Source organism: Euprymna scolopes, chromosome 36, assembly GCF_053919585.1.
Source record: "Euprymna scolopes isolate OS-2025 chromosome 36, ASM5391958v1, whole genome shotgun sequence".
Taxonomy (NCBI): Eukaryota; Metazoa; Mollusca; class Cephalopoda; order Sepiida; family Sepiolidae; genus Euprymna; species Euprymna scolopes.
Genome location: NC_136517.1, coordinates 86549025 through 86564317, shown reverse-complemented (window position 1 = coordinate 86564317; position 15293 = coordinate 86549025). Strand labels below are relative to the sequence as shown.

Below are 15293 nucleotides of genomic sequence, written 5' to 3'. Positions count from 1 at the left end.
CTAAAAAAATTTTTTTTTTTGTGTGTGTGTGTGTGTATTGATATTCATATTAAAAACCTTAAAAAGAAAATATGTTATATATGAATCATAGATTTGCATTCATCTGCAAAAGATCTAGCTAATTTGCATATTCTTTTAAGCATTCATTTGAATTAATTCCCTATTACTTTTTCGGTTTTCTTATGGGATGATCATCTTTAGTTAACTATTATGTGTAATTATATTCGTGCAGATATTCATGATTTATACTTGCGTAATATTTGCATAAAAAAGTTATAGCAAACAAACCTCTTTCTATATATATTTATGTATGTGTATATATATTTGTTTAAAATATTTTGCCTACCAAACTCCTCGTCAGTTTTTGGTCTACAGACATGAAACTTAATATATAGGGTATTTGAAACCATGTGAAGCTTTATATTTGGATTTTAACTGGGGAAAATCGGCGCAAAAGTGTAAAAATTTAAAAAAAATGAAATTTGTCAGATGAAGGTCGAACGATGGCATTACAAATATGCATGCATAACGTAATAGCTATTGGTTTATGTTTTCATTTTTAGCTTTGCAGCAAACATGTCTTCATAGTACAGTCATTAATGCCAAAGGAAAAAGTAAATCATAAGCTGAACGTTTTGGTTTTGATTCTCTGTGGTGGTGCAGGAGTAATATTTTTTTAAAACTTTAAATAATTACTATATATTGAGTCCAATATAATCTATATATATAAAAGCGGAAATGTATGTTTGTATGTATGTTCGCTTTTTTGTGTATGTCTGCAAAAGGCTTTTTTCGTCGGCCTTCTCGCTCGGCTCGCTTCTTCTTAAAACTTTTTATATCACGTCTAAATGATAATATCTACGACTTGAGAACGGGGGTCGTGTATGTATTTAATTTGGCCAACTTTTACGCGCTATTTTTTCCAGATATTTCGATCACTACGTGTTTCTTTCGCTTTTCAGTATAAAACAAGCAAAAACTGGCAAGCAGCCGCATCATGTTTCAAGGTCAAACATCACGCGACTTAAGTTTCTCGCACCTGTCAATTTCATTTTATAAACGTTAAATTAAGATGATTTTCATTCCTCTTCCCTCGTGGCCGAGATGGTTAAGTCCCAGGGTTTTTTTCCATTTTGTTTCCATCTCCACGTCAAAGGTTTGAGGTTCAAGCCTACTTTCCTACTAAAACTTTTTTTTTTCTTTTATACCTCCAAACACCCGGCCAACGTTTTTTTTTTTTAAAACAGGGTTGTTTTGATCATCCCCCCCCTCCAACACACACACACCTACAAACACCCGGACCACGCCAGGTACCCTCCCCCCGCTAGTCTATAGTATAAATATCACCTGTCTGTTTAAATGTATATATGTATGTTTGTATGTCTGCCTAAAACTTTTGACAGATTTTCAGGTCAGGAGATTGGTATCCTTTTGAAGCTTGACCTTTCAGACAGCAAATATAAAAAAATTGGCCAAAAATATTAATTCCTTCACTATCAACTGGGCACTTTCCTACAAGGAAGGTCGATTTTTTTTCGCTGGCATTTTTTGCAAGTCATTCAACCCTCATGTTCACAATGTCGTTTAAAAGACATTATTTCGACTGCCTGTGACATCACAACCATGGTAGGCACATCGGTAAGACTTTGTTTTTTTCACCTCTTTTTCCTCTGGCGCGTCATGAGTTCGAGTCTACTTACTACTCCTATTTTTTTCTTTGCTTTTTTTTTTTGCTCAACACATACCTCCAAACACCCGGGCAACGCCGGGCACTCAGGCTAGTATAATAATAAACACAAAATCTGCATTAATCAAAATATCATATTTAAGTGCCTTTTATGACCGGGCAATGCTGGGCGGCCTGCTAGTTTTTATATAATTTCATTTGTTATATTTCATCTTACTGACCACATAAATAAATAACAAAATCAAATAAACATTCAGATGTTATTTCAACCTTAATGGTGATATCTTAACATCATTTCAAATGAAAATATCAAATCAACAAAATCTTTTTCTGTGATTTATTTTAAATTTAAATTTTGCTGTCGCTAAAAAACAGAAAAGAACACCCTTTACACACACACATTCGTTTCGACGTGTTCATCTAACAAATTTCAGTAATTATTAAGATCAATGGCACAAACAAGAAATGAAATAAAAAAATTGTGTATAGGCAATGAAATGGTTTCATGTTTTGTTTTTTTAATATTAAATGAGCAATAATTTTAAGTTACAGTTTATTTAGTATTACGCATGTAATTTGAAGAAATATGCTTGAAATATGCTAGAATAATCATGATTTTAACAAAAAGAATCCGAAAGTAATATATTTACCATTTTTTTATAATATTATTAAACGAGCAACAATTTTGAGTTAAAATCCATTTAGTTGTTTTTTTCATTGCTAAAAACAACAAAAGTATTAAAACGTTTTTTTACCCTAATTACTATGTAATACGAAATTGATTTTAGTTCTAAAACGTTCTTTATGTCATAATCATTACATATATCTATATATCTATAAAAGTGAAATTGTGTGAGTGTGTGTGTACGTTTCCCTACCAAACTACTCTGTCAATTTTCAGTCTAGACACTCGAGATTTGACATAAGGGGTATTGAGATTTGGAAAAATCTTTTTAATCGATTTTTGGTTAGAAATTTGGCTGTCAAGGGGTCAAAGTTCAACGATTTGAGCTTTAAAAACTCTACCAACCATTGCTGCCAATTCTGGGTCTAAACACTTGAAATTTTAGATGTTAAGTTACTTGGACATGGATCAAACTTTTTAATTTGATTTGAGCCCAAAAGAATAAATTTTCAGGGGTCAAAACCGGGGTTAAAGTTTTAAAAAAAATTGACCTCTGCAGTCTCTACCAAATTATTCAGCCAATTTTTGGTCTAAACATTTGAAATTTTACATAAAGTGTATTCAGATATAGAGCAAGCTTTTTAATTGGTTTTTGACCAAAACTTTGGCTGCGAAGGGGTCAAAGTTCAAAAGATTTGACCTTTGCGGTCTCTAGCAAACTAGTCAGCCAATTTTGGGTCTAAACATTTGAAATTTTACATAAAGGGTATTCAGACATGCATTAAGCTTTTTAATCAGTTTTTGGGCGAATATTTGGCTGCCAACAGGTCAAAGTTGAAAGAGTTGACCTTTACAAACTCTACCAAACTCCTCCACCAATTTTGGGTCTAAACACTTGAAATTTTAGATGTAAGTTTCCTGGACAGGAGTCAAACTTTTTAATATATATGTACATATGCACATAAAGTTATGAACAGTACATAGGGCCCGAGCAAAGCCAGGCTGAACTGCTAGAATGATATAAATGCAGGTGTACTTCATTATACTGCTAGTATATAAACGCGAAAATGTTTGTGTGCGTTTTCGTGCATGTCCAAGAAAGGCTTCTTTCCGAGAACCGATCGGTCGCCTCACAACTTCTTAAACCTTTTTATATCGCGGCTAAATGATAATATCTACGAGTTAACAACCGAGGTCGCCTGCCTATTTAATTTGCCCGACTTTGAAACGATAAATATTCAACAATTTTCGATCGCTGCATGTGCATTAAGCTTTTTCGTATAATAATAAAAGCAAAACGGAGCTTAATAAGACATCGTTCCCGGGAACGTCCAAAAAAAATCAGCTTTGATCAATGTGGAGTTTCTCCTTATATCAGACAATTGCTATTCAATTTGAACAATCCCTCTTGGGGAAACAAAAACAATAAAAATAAAAAAAGCTTTCCCGCAGTAAATAAAATACTACCCCGTAGTCAAAGTTGACCTCATTAAGTCATTAAAACGGGCACCTGCCAATTCTAAATACTTAAATGAATTCAAACATGTTTCCGGTAGTATTTTGTGGTGGCCCAGTGGTTAACGTAGCACTTTTTTTTTTTTCACACTTTAATTTCCAACTTTGCTTCAAGGGTTCGGGTTCGATCCTTCATACTTACCTACCTCCAAACACTCGGGCAACGCCGGGTACCCCCTGCTAGTATATATATATATAAAAGCGAAAATGTGTAAGTGTATGTATGTTAGCTTTCTGTGTATGTCCGAGAAAGGCTTTTTTCCAAGAAGCGATCAGTCGACTCACTTCTTCTTAAAACTTTTTATATCACATCTAAATGATAATATCTAAGAGTTAATAACAAGGGCGCCTGTCTATTTAATTTGCTCGACTTTGAAAAGATAAATATTCAACATTTTTCGATCGCCGCACGTGCATTAAGCTTTTTTGTATAATAAAAGCGAAACTAATTCTGGCGGCATTTTTCCGAAAATGTCCGAAAGCAATCAGCTTTGATCAATGTGGAGTTTCTCCTCATATCAGACAATTGCTATTCAATTTGGACAATCCCCTTTTTATGGGGAGCTGGTTTTCCCCACATCTTGGGGGAAAAAAAAAAAAAAATCCTGACCGCAGTAAATAAAATACTGCCCGCAGTCAAAGTTGACCTCATTAAGTACGGGCACCTGCGCAGTTTTAATACTTAAATTAATTCAAACATGTTTCTGTTACTATTTCGTGGTGGCCCAGTGGTTAACATAGAACGTTTTCTTTCACACTTTAATTTCCAACTTCGACTCAAGGTTTCGGGTTCGATCCTTCATAGTTACCTACCAAAACTTTTTTTTATTTTACCCCCCCCCAACACAAACACCTGAGTGTTTTGATTTACCTAAAACCACCCACCCCCAAACACCCGGCAAATGCCGGGTACCCCCTGCTAGTATATATATATATATATATATATATATATATATATATATATATATACTGACGTTTCACCCCAAACAAGGCACAGTGCTACTTAGTCATGAGGGGCTAATATTTGAGACCAGATTTGCAGGGATACTATTTATGGAGTTGGGCAACAAGATGTCTGTTCATATTACACTTGAATTTCTGCATGTCAGTACAGTCAGGGAAGCAGGGGCCCGGGAGGGAATTCCAAAGTGCAACAGTCTGAGGGAAAAGACTTTAAGGCATCTAGAGATCTCTATAGTGTAGGGGTGGGATTTTGTTGCTTTTTTTTTTCTTTTTTTACAAAGGAGTCACCACTTATCAAGGCACAGAAACCACTCGAGGATAAAGGTTAATGAGTGTACAGAGGTCAAAGGGAACGTGTCGTAGTAATCGTTAATAGTAGAAATTTGGTAAATTGGATTACTTAAGGGGAACGGCTCATCAAGAACTTGTTTACATTGGACTTGAAGATGACCATATTATATTCAGCTGGAAAGCAGGCAATCGGAACACAGTTCCACAGGTGTGCAGTTCTAAGAAAGAAGCTTTGTTCGTGGAATCTACATTTTGGTTTAGGCACAGATAAAGAGTGGAGGAAATTATCGATAGTGTTTTCAGCTAGACGAGTGGGATGACTCATCAAGAATTTGTTTGTCCAAGATATTGTCGTTGAGGGGGTACTAGTGCTTGGAGTTCGTCAGAGCACCTGCCATTGAAATACTTGTAAAACAGACACAAGGACGGCACGTTTCGATGATGGGACAGAGTTTGGAGTTTAGTTGATAGTTCAAGACCTATTAGGTTGGCGACTCTTTTTTGAATGTATCCAAGAGGGAGAGACGAGTGGCAGACACACCAGCCCAGATGTGGCAACAATACTCCATGCATGAGCGAACCGTGGCCTTGTAGAGATACAGGATACTCTCAGGTGTGAGTAGCCTTTTAGTATGGTAGAGAGATCCCACCTTCCTTGCAGCAGCCTTGGCAATTGCTTCAGTGTATTTGTTCCAATTCATGTTGCCTGTGAATGTTAATCCTAAGATCGGTTACTTGTTTTAAGGCATATCAGCCCTTTCCAGGTTATTTAATGCCGAATTCGGTGATTTTGAAAAAAAATCTTTTAATAGAATATATTTGTTTTTTTTTTTTCAAGTCGGTTCATAGTTGGGACCCTAACAGGTACTAACATTCCGGGTCAGAGTGGACAGGAGCAATGGCAATTAAGGGGTGGCTCCACACTCTCCAAAGCCCGCAAGCTGGGGCCTCACCAGCAGATATAGTTTAAGGTCATATCCAGGACCAGTTAACCCTTTCAGGCAGCGTATCATTAGCCATAACAATCAGTAGTTAAGAAGATTTCTTGTAATTATTAAAGGAAATAAGCTTAGTCAGCCCAATTCCACTATAGACTGGAGGTCTTCTAGAGTTTTAGCAATTTCCTTAGCTATCTGTTCATTAGTTTTACCCTTGTGTCTGTTACAGAGTGTGGTGTCATCAGCAAATATCACCATATAAGAGAAAATTTTATCAGGTCATTTATGAATATCAGGAATAATAAAGGTCCAAGGATTAACCCCTGTGGCACACCCGCATTTATATTGTGTTGTTTTGATGTACGACCATCGAGGACAACCTAGATTTTTTTTTATCTAAGAAGGATTTGATTATGTTGAGTATACGCCCATCAATACCATATGATTTCATCTTCATGAGAAGACCATCGTGCCAAACCCTGTCAAATACCTTAAACATGTCCAGTGTTTGGTATATTGGTATATATGTTCGGAGATTAAAGTTAAGATATTTGCAGTAGAACGGGCTTGTCTGAATCTATACTGTCGGTTGAATAAAAGTTTATTGCTTGTGGCAGGGGGGGGGATTAGAGCTTGACTGATTGAAGATTTTGATGAAGAGAGAGAGGAGGCTAATGAGGTGATAATTGAGTCGGTCAGTTCTTTCATCAGAATTCTTATAAACTGGTACAACAGTCAGGAAATCAAGATTCGTTAAGGAATTTATTGTAACGTAATTCACCACAATAAAAAAAATCATGTGTGTGGATTTCCAAGCAACTTAGTTATTGTGTTGAAATCAATGGGAGAGTCCATCATCACATATATATATATATATATATATATATACTAGCAAAAGTACCCATCGTTGACTGGGTTCAAAAACAGCCTACAGAAAATGGACTCTGATTTATGAAAGTATGATAGGTTATGAAAAGGAAGGGTTGTAAATTTGGGTTGAATTTGGGGGTATCAAAACCAAATCAAAATATGATGAAAGTAAAAATAAAATAGATAAATCCCATAATTTATTATACCATACCTGTTCACACTGAAACACTTATCACAATATTCTGTGGATCTATATTAAAAAACTTTGTTAAACTTGACATATTTCCATTCTATGGAGGTCAGGTGCGAATGAACACCCCATAATTTTATTATACCATATTTCTTCAAACTGAAACATAATTATCAAAGTATACTTACGCAGATAGATATGAAAAGTCTTTATTAAAGTTTGTGCCTATTTCCATTCTATGGAGGCCAGGTGCGAACGCAGACCCCACAATTTTATTATACCATCCCTATTTAAGTTAAAACATACTTATCAAAGTATTCTTATGTACGTCTATATCAAAAACACTTGTGAACGTTTTTTTTTAATTTTTAAATTTTTATTTCCATACTTCGTGGACCAGGCGGGAACGCAGACCCCACAATTTTAATGAACCACTGTTCTGCCAGATCAAACATACATCTTCTATCATTATATGTAATCAGTTTTTTAAAATAGTCAACCAAATAGGAGCCTATTCGTGACCAGACACACACACGCACACACACACTCAGACATTCAGCTTTATATTATATATATATATATATACACACACACACACATACACACACACATATATATATTTATACACAAATCATAACGCTTACCAAAATTTCTATGTTACACTTACTTCCAGCAAAGTGACTGCTCCTGTGTAATCTCTTTTCTCAAGAAAATCTTCCAACTTCGGTAATTCCTGTTTTTTCTTGTCATCTTTGTTCTGCGCTGCGGCACCAGCCCCAGTGGCTGGTTTAGCACGTGATAACATCTACATCAAGAAAATAAAAAATAAAAAAAATAAAAAATAAAATAAAGAACAAATTTATGGTAAACTAGTAGGGAGACCCGACGTTGCCCGGAATTGAATGAGGATCAATGAATGTTCCACACTTTCAATACTTTATTGTCATCAGAATCGGTAAAATCGTGTATTTTTTAATCAAATCGATCGAGTGTCTGGTCTAGTTAGTCAGTGCACCTGGAAGAAGCTTCACATGCGTCCTCACAATAACCTAATTCACAATACATTTTAGTCTACATTGCACTGTAGAGAATCTACTGTTGATTTTATAAAATTGTTTTTATATAATAACTTGAATAAAAGCTTAAAATGCAAAATGTGTGCGTGTCTGTGAAAATATTTAACCGATAAATTCTTAAACTACTGGTCATATAACAACTGGAATTAACAAGAAATAGTTTATAACGAATAAAATCTTTGTTTGGATGGATGAATAACGCGTACAGGAATATGCCAGCAAGTTGAAATGCAAAATGTTCATTTCAACTTGCCGAAATATTTCTATTTTTTCTGTGGATGCTCAAATTCAATTCATTTCTTCAAGTCATTAATTATTAAGTATTTCTTATCTGCCTCGCTATAGTGACATTGGTAGAAGACGCAACCAGAGGGCTAAATGTTTTGGTTTCGATTTTTTTTTTAATTTTTGAAATCAGCACTTATATATTAGGTACAATATGATATTCAATAAAGAATTGGCTCTGTAATAAGAAATAGAAAATTTCATGAATCAAAATATATTTAAGCATATTTTATGACGGGGTAAGATCAGGCGAACCCTGCCGATAAGTCTGTAAAATCCATTATATAAAAAATACAAAATTTATCCACAAGTTCAAAAGAGACCCAAGCTTGGCTTCAGAAAGACTGCTATGACTTTGCACGCTTCTCTCGCAGCCCCCCCACCTCCTACCCAGATCTGAACCAGCTGGACTACTTTGTTTGGTCATACATCTAAAACATCACCAACAACACTGAAGCCAAGCCTGGGTCTTTTTGCACCTATGGGCTGGTGCTGAGTCCTACTGCCACACCCAGGGCTTGCCAATGGCCACCTGATTGCACCAGGGGATCATCACACTCTTCAGCACATCCAAGTACACTTTGGTGTTGACTTTCAAGCCGACTTCAAAGATGTGAGGTGGCATGATATACCTATTTACTATGCCTCCTCACGGGACAGAGTTAGACACCAGGGTCGTTTTTTAATGTGGAGAAAAGGTACAAAAATAAAAATTGTCTCAGTCGTGAAGGATTTCTCCTCCACCGAAAGAGAACAAGAAATGGAAGTGCAGCATCTGAAGAACAGATGGTATTTATTTGCTCCCCCACCGAGCAAATTAGGCACAAGGCCGATTTTTAATGTGAGGAGTGAAGGGAGGGGGAAGGGAAAAAGGGGACCAGCTCCGGAGAGGTGGGAAATGGGAGCTGGTTAAAGGTCAGGCATGTGGGGTTGCCCCCACATCTGGTCTTTGCTAGTCATTGCTAGTCATAGCTTGCAGTATCTGCCGGAACAGATACTACACTTTGATCTTGACCAAAATGGCATGATGTAGCTTTCACTTGAAACCACACCAAAGACCATAACCGTGGCTGGAAACTTTGTTTTCATCACCCTGAGCATGTCCCTGTTATTCGTGGCAATTCAACGGTGCATTTTGAGGGTGCTGGCAATGGTTCTGAATCGGTAGAGAGCATGAGTTATACAACTGCACATCTCCAATCTCGCTCGTTGAATATTGTGTCACTTTCAGACATGATAGGAGGCTCCTATCGTTCTTGGGATTTGTACACAACTGGCCAACTAGTAGATGGTCTGCAACAAAAAAAAGGAAGCCGGTTTTCATCAAATGGAAATGGAATCATGTGGTCTTTTCTAGGACGACAATATTGTTCTGCCCTGTAGCTTTAATTTTCCATTCAACGCATGCATGGTTGAATCGCAGATCGTCTCTTCCCTGGGGCTATAGTTCCAAGAATCGGCTTTTGAATTATCTACACAATTCAATGTCCGCCATGCTTCTCTGATTTTTGTTACGATATAAAAAAATCTCTTTCGTTTGTTCTACAACTTTGATCCTCTCCCCCTGGATCAGTAATTATATTGTATATTCTATATTATATATTGCTGTTCTGAAATTCCAATTGTGTTATCTTTGACGTTTGCAAAGGAGGCCAATGTTATTGTTCATTGTTTTTGGCTTCGAAACCTAGCTGATGCTCTTTCCCTTTCCCTGCAACCTCTTTTCCATAAAAGAGACGTTACAAACCTGTTTCTACTCTATCATTATTTGCATGGCAAGTGCTCGCCTGAGCTCGAATCTATTGTTCCCCAGCCCTTGCCAAACTTTCATGAAAAACACCTAGCTACAACCACTATCAACAATTTCACCCCACTCTCTATCTGTACCTTAATCTAAATTTTTTTTTTTTTATTACATTTTCACCCCAAACAAGGCACATTGCCACTTTGGTGTAGGGGGCTACTATCAGGGGAAACATCTACTGGGGTACTATGTAGGGATTAGGGCAGCGAGATGTTGGTTCACGTTGCACTTGAATTTATGCATGTCAGTACAGTTGGGGAAGCAGTGACCTGGAATGGAATTCCAAAGTCTAGCAGTTCTGGGGAAGAAACTACTGGAGTAGAAAGATCTTTTACATCTAAGGATCTCTACAGTGTGGGGGTGGGATTTTGCAGCTTGTCGGGTCTGTCGAGGGTGTTTACGTCGTGGGGGCACAAGTGTTTGCAGTTCATCAGAACATTCACCATTATAATACTTGTAGAACAGGTAGAGGGATGCAACGTTTCGACGATGGGACAGAGGCTGAAGCTTAGATGCCAGTTTAGGGCCTATCAGATTTGCGACTCTCTTTTGAACCCTGTCAAGGAGTGAGAGACTAGTAGCCGATGCACCAGCCCAAATATGACAGCAATACTCCATACATGGGCGAATAGTGGACTTGTAGAGGGACAGGATACTTTCGGGTGTTAGAAGTTTTCTAGCACGGTAGAGAGAGAACAAAGCTTCTTTTCTAGAAATGCTAGCCAGTGGAACACTGTTCTGCTGGTCTGCTTCCCGGTAGAATACAACATATACAGCCTTCAAGTTCAATGTAAACAAGTTCTTGTTGAGCAGTATCATAAATAATAAAATTCTACCCAATTTACACTATTAATGATTACTGTGCTACCATCTTACATTTATTTTCCCTTATCCTTGAGTGGCATTTAGGGCTTAGTAAGTAGTGACTCCCAAGTAAAAAAGAAAAAAAAACAAAAAAAAAGGCTTTCTAACATTCTTTTTGTTTATCCGCACGGCCTGCATATTTGTGTAGCTAACCTACTCGCCAGATAATTGTAGGGCCCAATCTGTTACAAAGAGTGTGCTACTTTTTGGAATGGTTGAATCAACGACCTTAGTAACAAATCTATATAATTATAAAACTCTGTGGACCTTGTTTGCTTGTTTGCATCTTGTCTTTAATGATTGGGCGATTCCATCTTTTCAAAAATGAGACGGTGTTTGGAGGCATGTGTGGTCTTAAATAAAAAAGAATTCGGGGGGGGGGGGTAGGATCGAACCCGAAGCCCTGAGGCGAAGTTTGAAAATAAAATCGGCCAGCCAGAATGTGTTAGTGAAAGATGTTTGAATTTATTTAAGAACGAAATTGACAGGTGCACGGCCAGAAGTCGTCGAGCATTACGACGACGATGACGACTACGACGTAGGTTTGTTTGTTATAAGCGAAGTAAAAAAAAAGAAAACAACGTTAACACTTAAGTGGGGAAAAAAACACAAAAAAAACTAATGTAAAGCAAACGAACGATGAAAACAGAAGAAAGAACACGTGAAAAATGCCTTCGATATTAAAATTTTAAAAATCGGTCGGTACCCGGCTGTTTTTGGGTGTTGCTAATAATAAGCGAAGTAAAAAAAAAAAAGCAGAAAACAAAACACTGGTTCAATATTTAAATTTAAAAAAATCGAAAAAAAAAACAAAAAAAACCATCTTACACCACGATTCGAACCCAAAACGGTTAGATAATGAACCAACGCCTTAAGTAACTGAGCTAACACGACATACATGAAATTTGTTCGGTTTTTCAACTATTTAAAGTAAATCAGGTCACGACGTCATCTGACGCATGCGTAGAATCGGTCATTGTCACGAGAGGACCGTTTTTGTTGACCCCCCCCCCCCCGTCTAAAATTGTCGATTTCGGGGTGAAAAAGTTAACGTTTTTGGCCAATTTTTCGAAGTTTTTCGAGCAAAGGATGGAGCTTCAATGTGATACCGAGTCTGTGAATTTTCGTCGTGTCTATCGAAAGTTTTTAGCAGACATACAAACATACATGCATACATTTTCGCTTTTATATATATAGACTAGCGAGGGATACCCAGTGTTGCCCGGGTGTTTTTCGGGGTATGTAAAAAAAAACCGAAAATGTGAAAAAAAACAGGTGCCCGTGAAAAAAAAACGAAGCCTTCACGACGCGCAGTTGGAAAATAGTAAAGTGTTAAAAAAAACAGGTGCGCGTTTTCGATTGACGTGACGGCGATAAGTATTCAGCAGTTACAATTTTGTGCGAGACAGTTTTGAATGAGGTGAATAAATCGGTTTGTTTGTTTTTAAAAACCCGTTCCCTGTTTATTAGGAGGAGCGAAATGAAAGCTACAGTCTGATATGACGAAGTCGACATTGAACAAACGTTACTTAGCTCTCTTGAGACAACTGGCTTTCGGCCTATTGGATTTATTTGCTTCCCCACTGAGCAAATTAGGCACAAGACCGTTTTTTAATGTGGAGATAGGGGGAGGGGGGAGGGAAAGGGGGGACCAGTCCCGAGAGGTGGGAAATGGGAGCTGGATTAGTAACTGTTGGTATGAAGGGTTGCCCCTTCAGTGACCAAGGTAAGATATGTGGGGTTACCCCCACATATGGTCTTTGCTAGTCATAGCTTGCAGCATCTGTCGGAACAGATACTACACTTTGAGATATTAAATCCTTTATTCATGTTAAAAATACAGTCAAAATCAACGATAAACAAAAAACTTAGGCACATGGCCAACTCAAAAGGGGGGATTTTGGGGGTCGTTGGTCATCCTTGTCACTCCAGAACTAAACAAAATCAAAAGTTTCTCCCAGCTAGTATTTTCTTTCACCATAATACCGCATTCACCCTTTCATATTGGGGGGACATCCTACTTAACTCCCAGTTTTTAAAACATTTTTTATTGACGTGTAAAAACAAAAAAGATAACAATAAAATGGTACAATAATTCATTTGTGTCGAGGGCGGGGGAAGAAAAAAACAAAAGGTGATTAGTAGGACCCTCCCAACCCCGTCTAATTGATAGACTGCCCGTTCCACTAGGTTTGTAAAAGGAACCTCGCTTCTGCGGGTCAGTCTCTAGGTGGGGATGCCCTCTAGATGGGGGTGAATGGAGAAAAGAAAATTTTGTGGGTAAGGGATGGGGGTTATAGACAGGCGAGCTCTGTGGATAACTCTGAGATATTACAATTTATAAATGATATAAAAAGTTTTAAGAAGTTGTGAACCGAGCAAGCGCTTCTCTGAAAGAAGCCTTTTGTGGACATCGAGGAAAAGCGTACATACATACATACATTTTCGCTTTTAAATATATAGATGACCTTAGGCATGTGATACAATGGGGGGAGGAGGTGGCTGATTAATTTTAAGGCATCTAAATCTAAGCTTCTCTCTTTTCATCATCAATACCCTGACCCCTATCTGATTCCAATTGAAATGAATAGCTCTCATCTATATATTTAAGCATATTTTATGACCAGAAAACACAGGGCAGCCTGCTAGTTTTTAGTTTTGATCTCATTACCATATATTAGGTTCAATAATTCGATAGAGAATTGTCTCTATAATAATAGATATGTAATCTGCATGAATTATACTATGATATTTAAACGTATCTTACGACCAGGCAATGCCAGGTGGCCTGATAGTTTAATTTTAAAAATTCTACTCGCTTATTTTTCATAACTTTTGGTGTACATTGATATCATCCACTGATAACTAAGTATATTCAAAAGTCTTGCTGTTATTTCTAATGGTCATATTTCATTTAATAAAAATCAATAAAAAAATAAGAACACTTATTGCAGAGAAGATACTGTGCTTTTTTCCTTAATATTTTCAAGTTATACGTATTATTTATCCGACTACTGTTCTCATCTTGAGTGTGATTTTCACAATGCTTCGGTCAGTGTAACCTCCTACATTGGTGCAGTGGTTAGAATACTGAGAAAAATCAATTGTAAAAGTGATATTCTCCTGAAGGTTGAAGGTTCAATCCCCAGTGTAGGCGACCAAAAAAATACGTTTGCGAATTACTTAGGACCTCTATCCAATCATGGCTGACAGAACAAGAGCACGCTACCCCCGTGAAGTAAATAAAGGATTCCGCTCGAAATTCCATCCAAATTCCAGAGTAGACAAGGTACACCTGAAGAAGGTCGGAGGTTACATCGACCGGAACGTTGTGAAAATCACACTCAAGATGAGAACAGTAGTCCGATAAATATGTATAACCAATCCTCATCTCAAATTCAAAAACGTCATATTTTCAAGTTAAATTCAAGTTTTATGCTATCATATGTTTGTATAAATTGTTAGGTGAAAGTATAGAATAGTTAGAAAACAACCTCCCCATGTTAAGAATGGCTTTCTAAATAACATTATTTCAGCATGGTCCATATTCTGTATAAGTACCAGAATAAGCACCTTATTTTTCCTTTTATTTTGTTTGCTTGGCACTTCCTCATTATCATACCGAAATTTGAAATATTGAATTCCATGTAAAACCAATGGTATCTACTTAATTGTCATGTCACAGTAATGAACATATCCAAAAATTACGAAAAACGATAAAGTAGAAAATTAATTATTAATGAAAACCCGTTTTTGAAGACAATCAGCAAAAACTGAGTTTTGTTAAATTTGCCCAAGATTTTTAGTTTTAAGAGAATAATTACCTCCCTTTGTTACACTTCCCACTCTCTGGTTTAATTTTGCAGTTGAACTTAATTTTCGCTATTTTTCTTCGAAAATTGTTTTAATAATTAATTTTCTACCTTATAGCACTTTAATAATTTTTGGATATTTTTATTACTGTGACATTACCATTTGTTCCACTTGGAATTCAACATTTCGATTTTCAAGTTTCACTCTCATAACGAAGAAGTGCTATTTGTTCTCCCAAGACGTTTTTATTATTTATTTTTGGGTACTTTTGCAGTTTACAAACCGTGCTGAAATAATATTATTTAGAAAGCCATTCTTAACATGGAGAGGAGGACCTTTTAATTATTCTGTACTTTCACCTAACAATTCAAT

The 15293-nt window shown here is 36.8% G+C and overlaps 1 protein-coding gene across 1 annotated transcript in view; it reads right to left on the bottom strand.

Moving 5' to 3' along the window:
- Window positions 1-15293, bottom strand: part of LOC145260663 (intraflagellar transport protein 56-like) — a 73088-nt gene that overhangs the window by 55693 nt on the left and 2102 nt on the right. The window contains exon 2 of the mRNA XM_080119013.1: window positions 7747-7884. Coding sequence (XP_079975139.1) covers window positions 7747-7884 — 138 coding nt within the window. The remainder of the gene's footprint in view (window positions 1-7746; window positions 7885-15293) is intronic.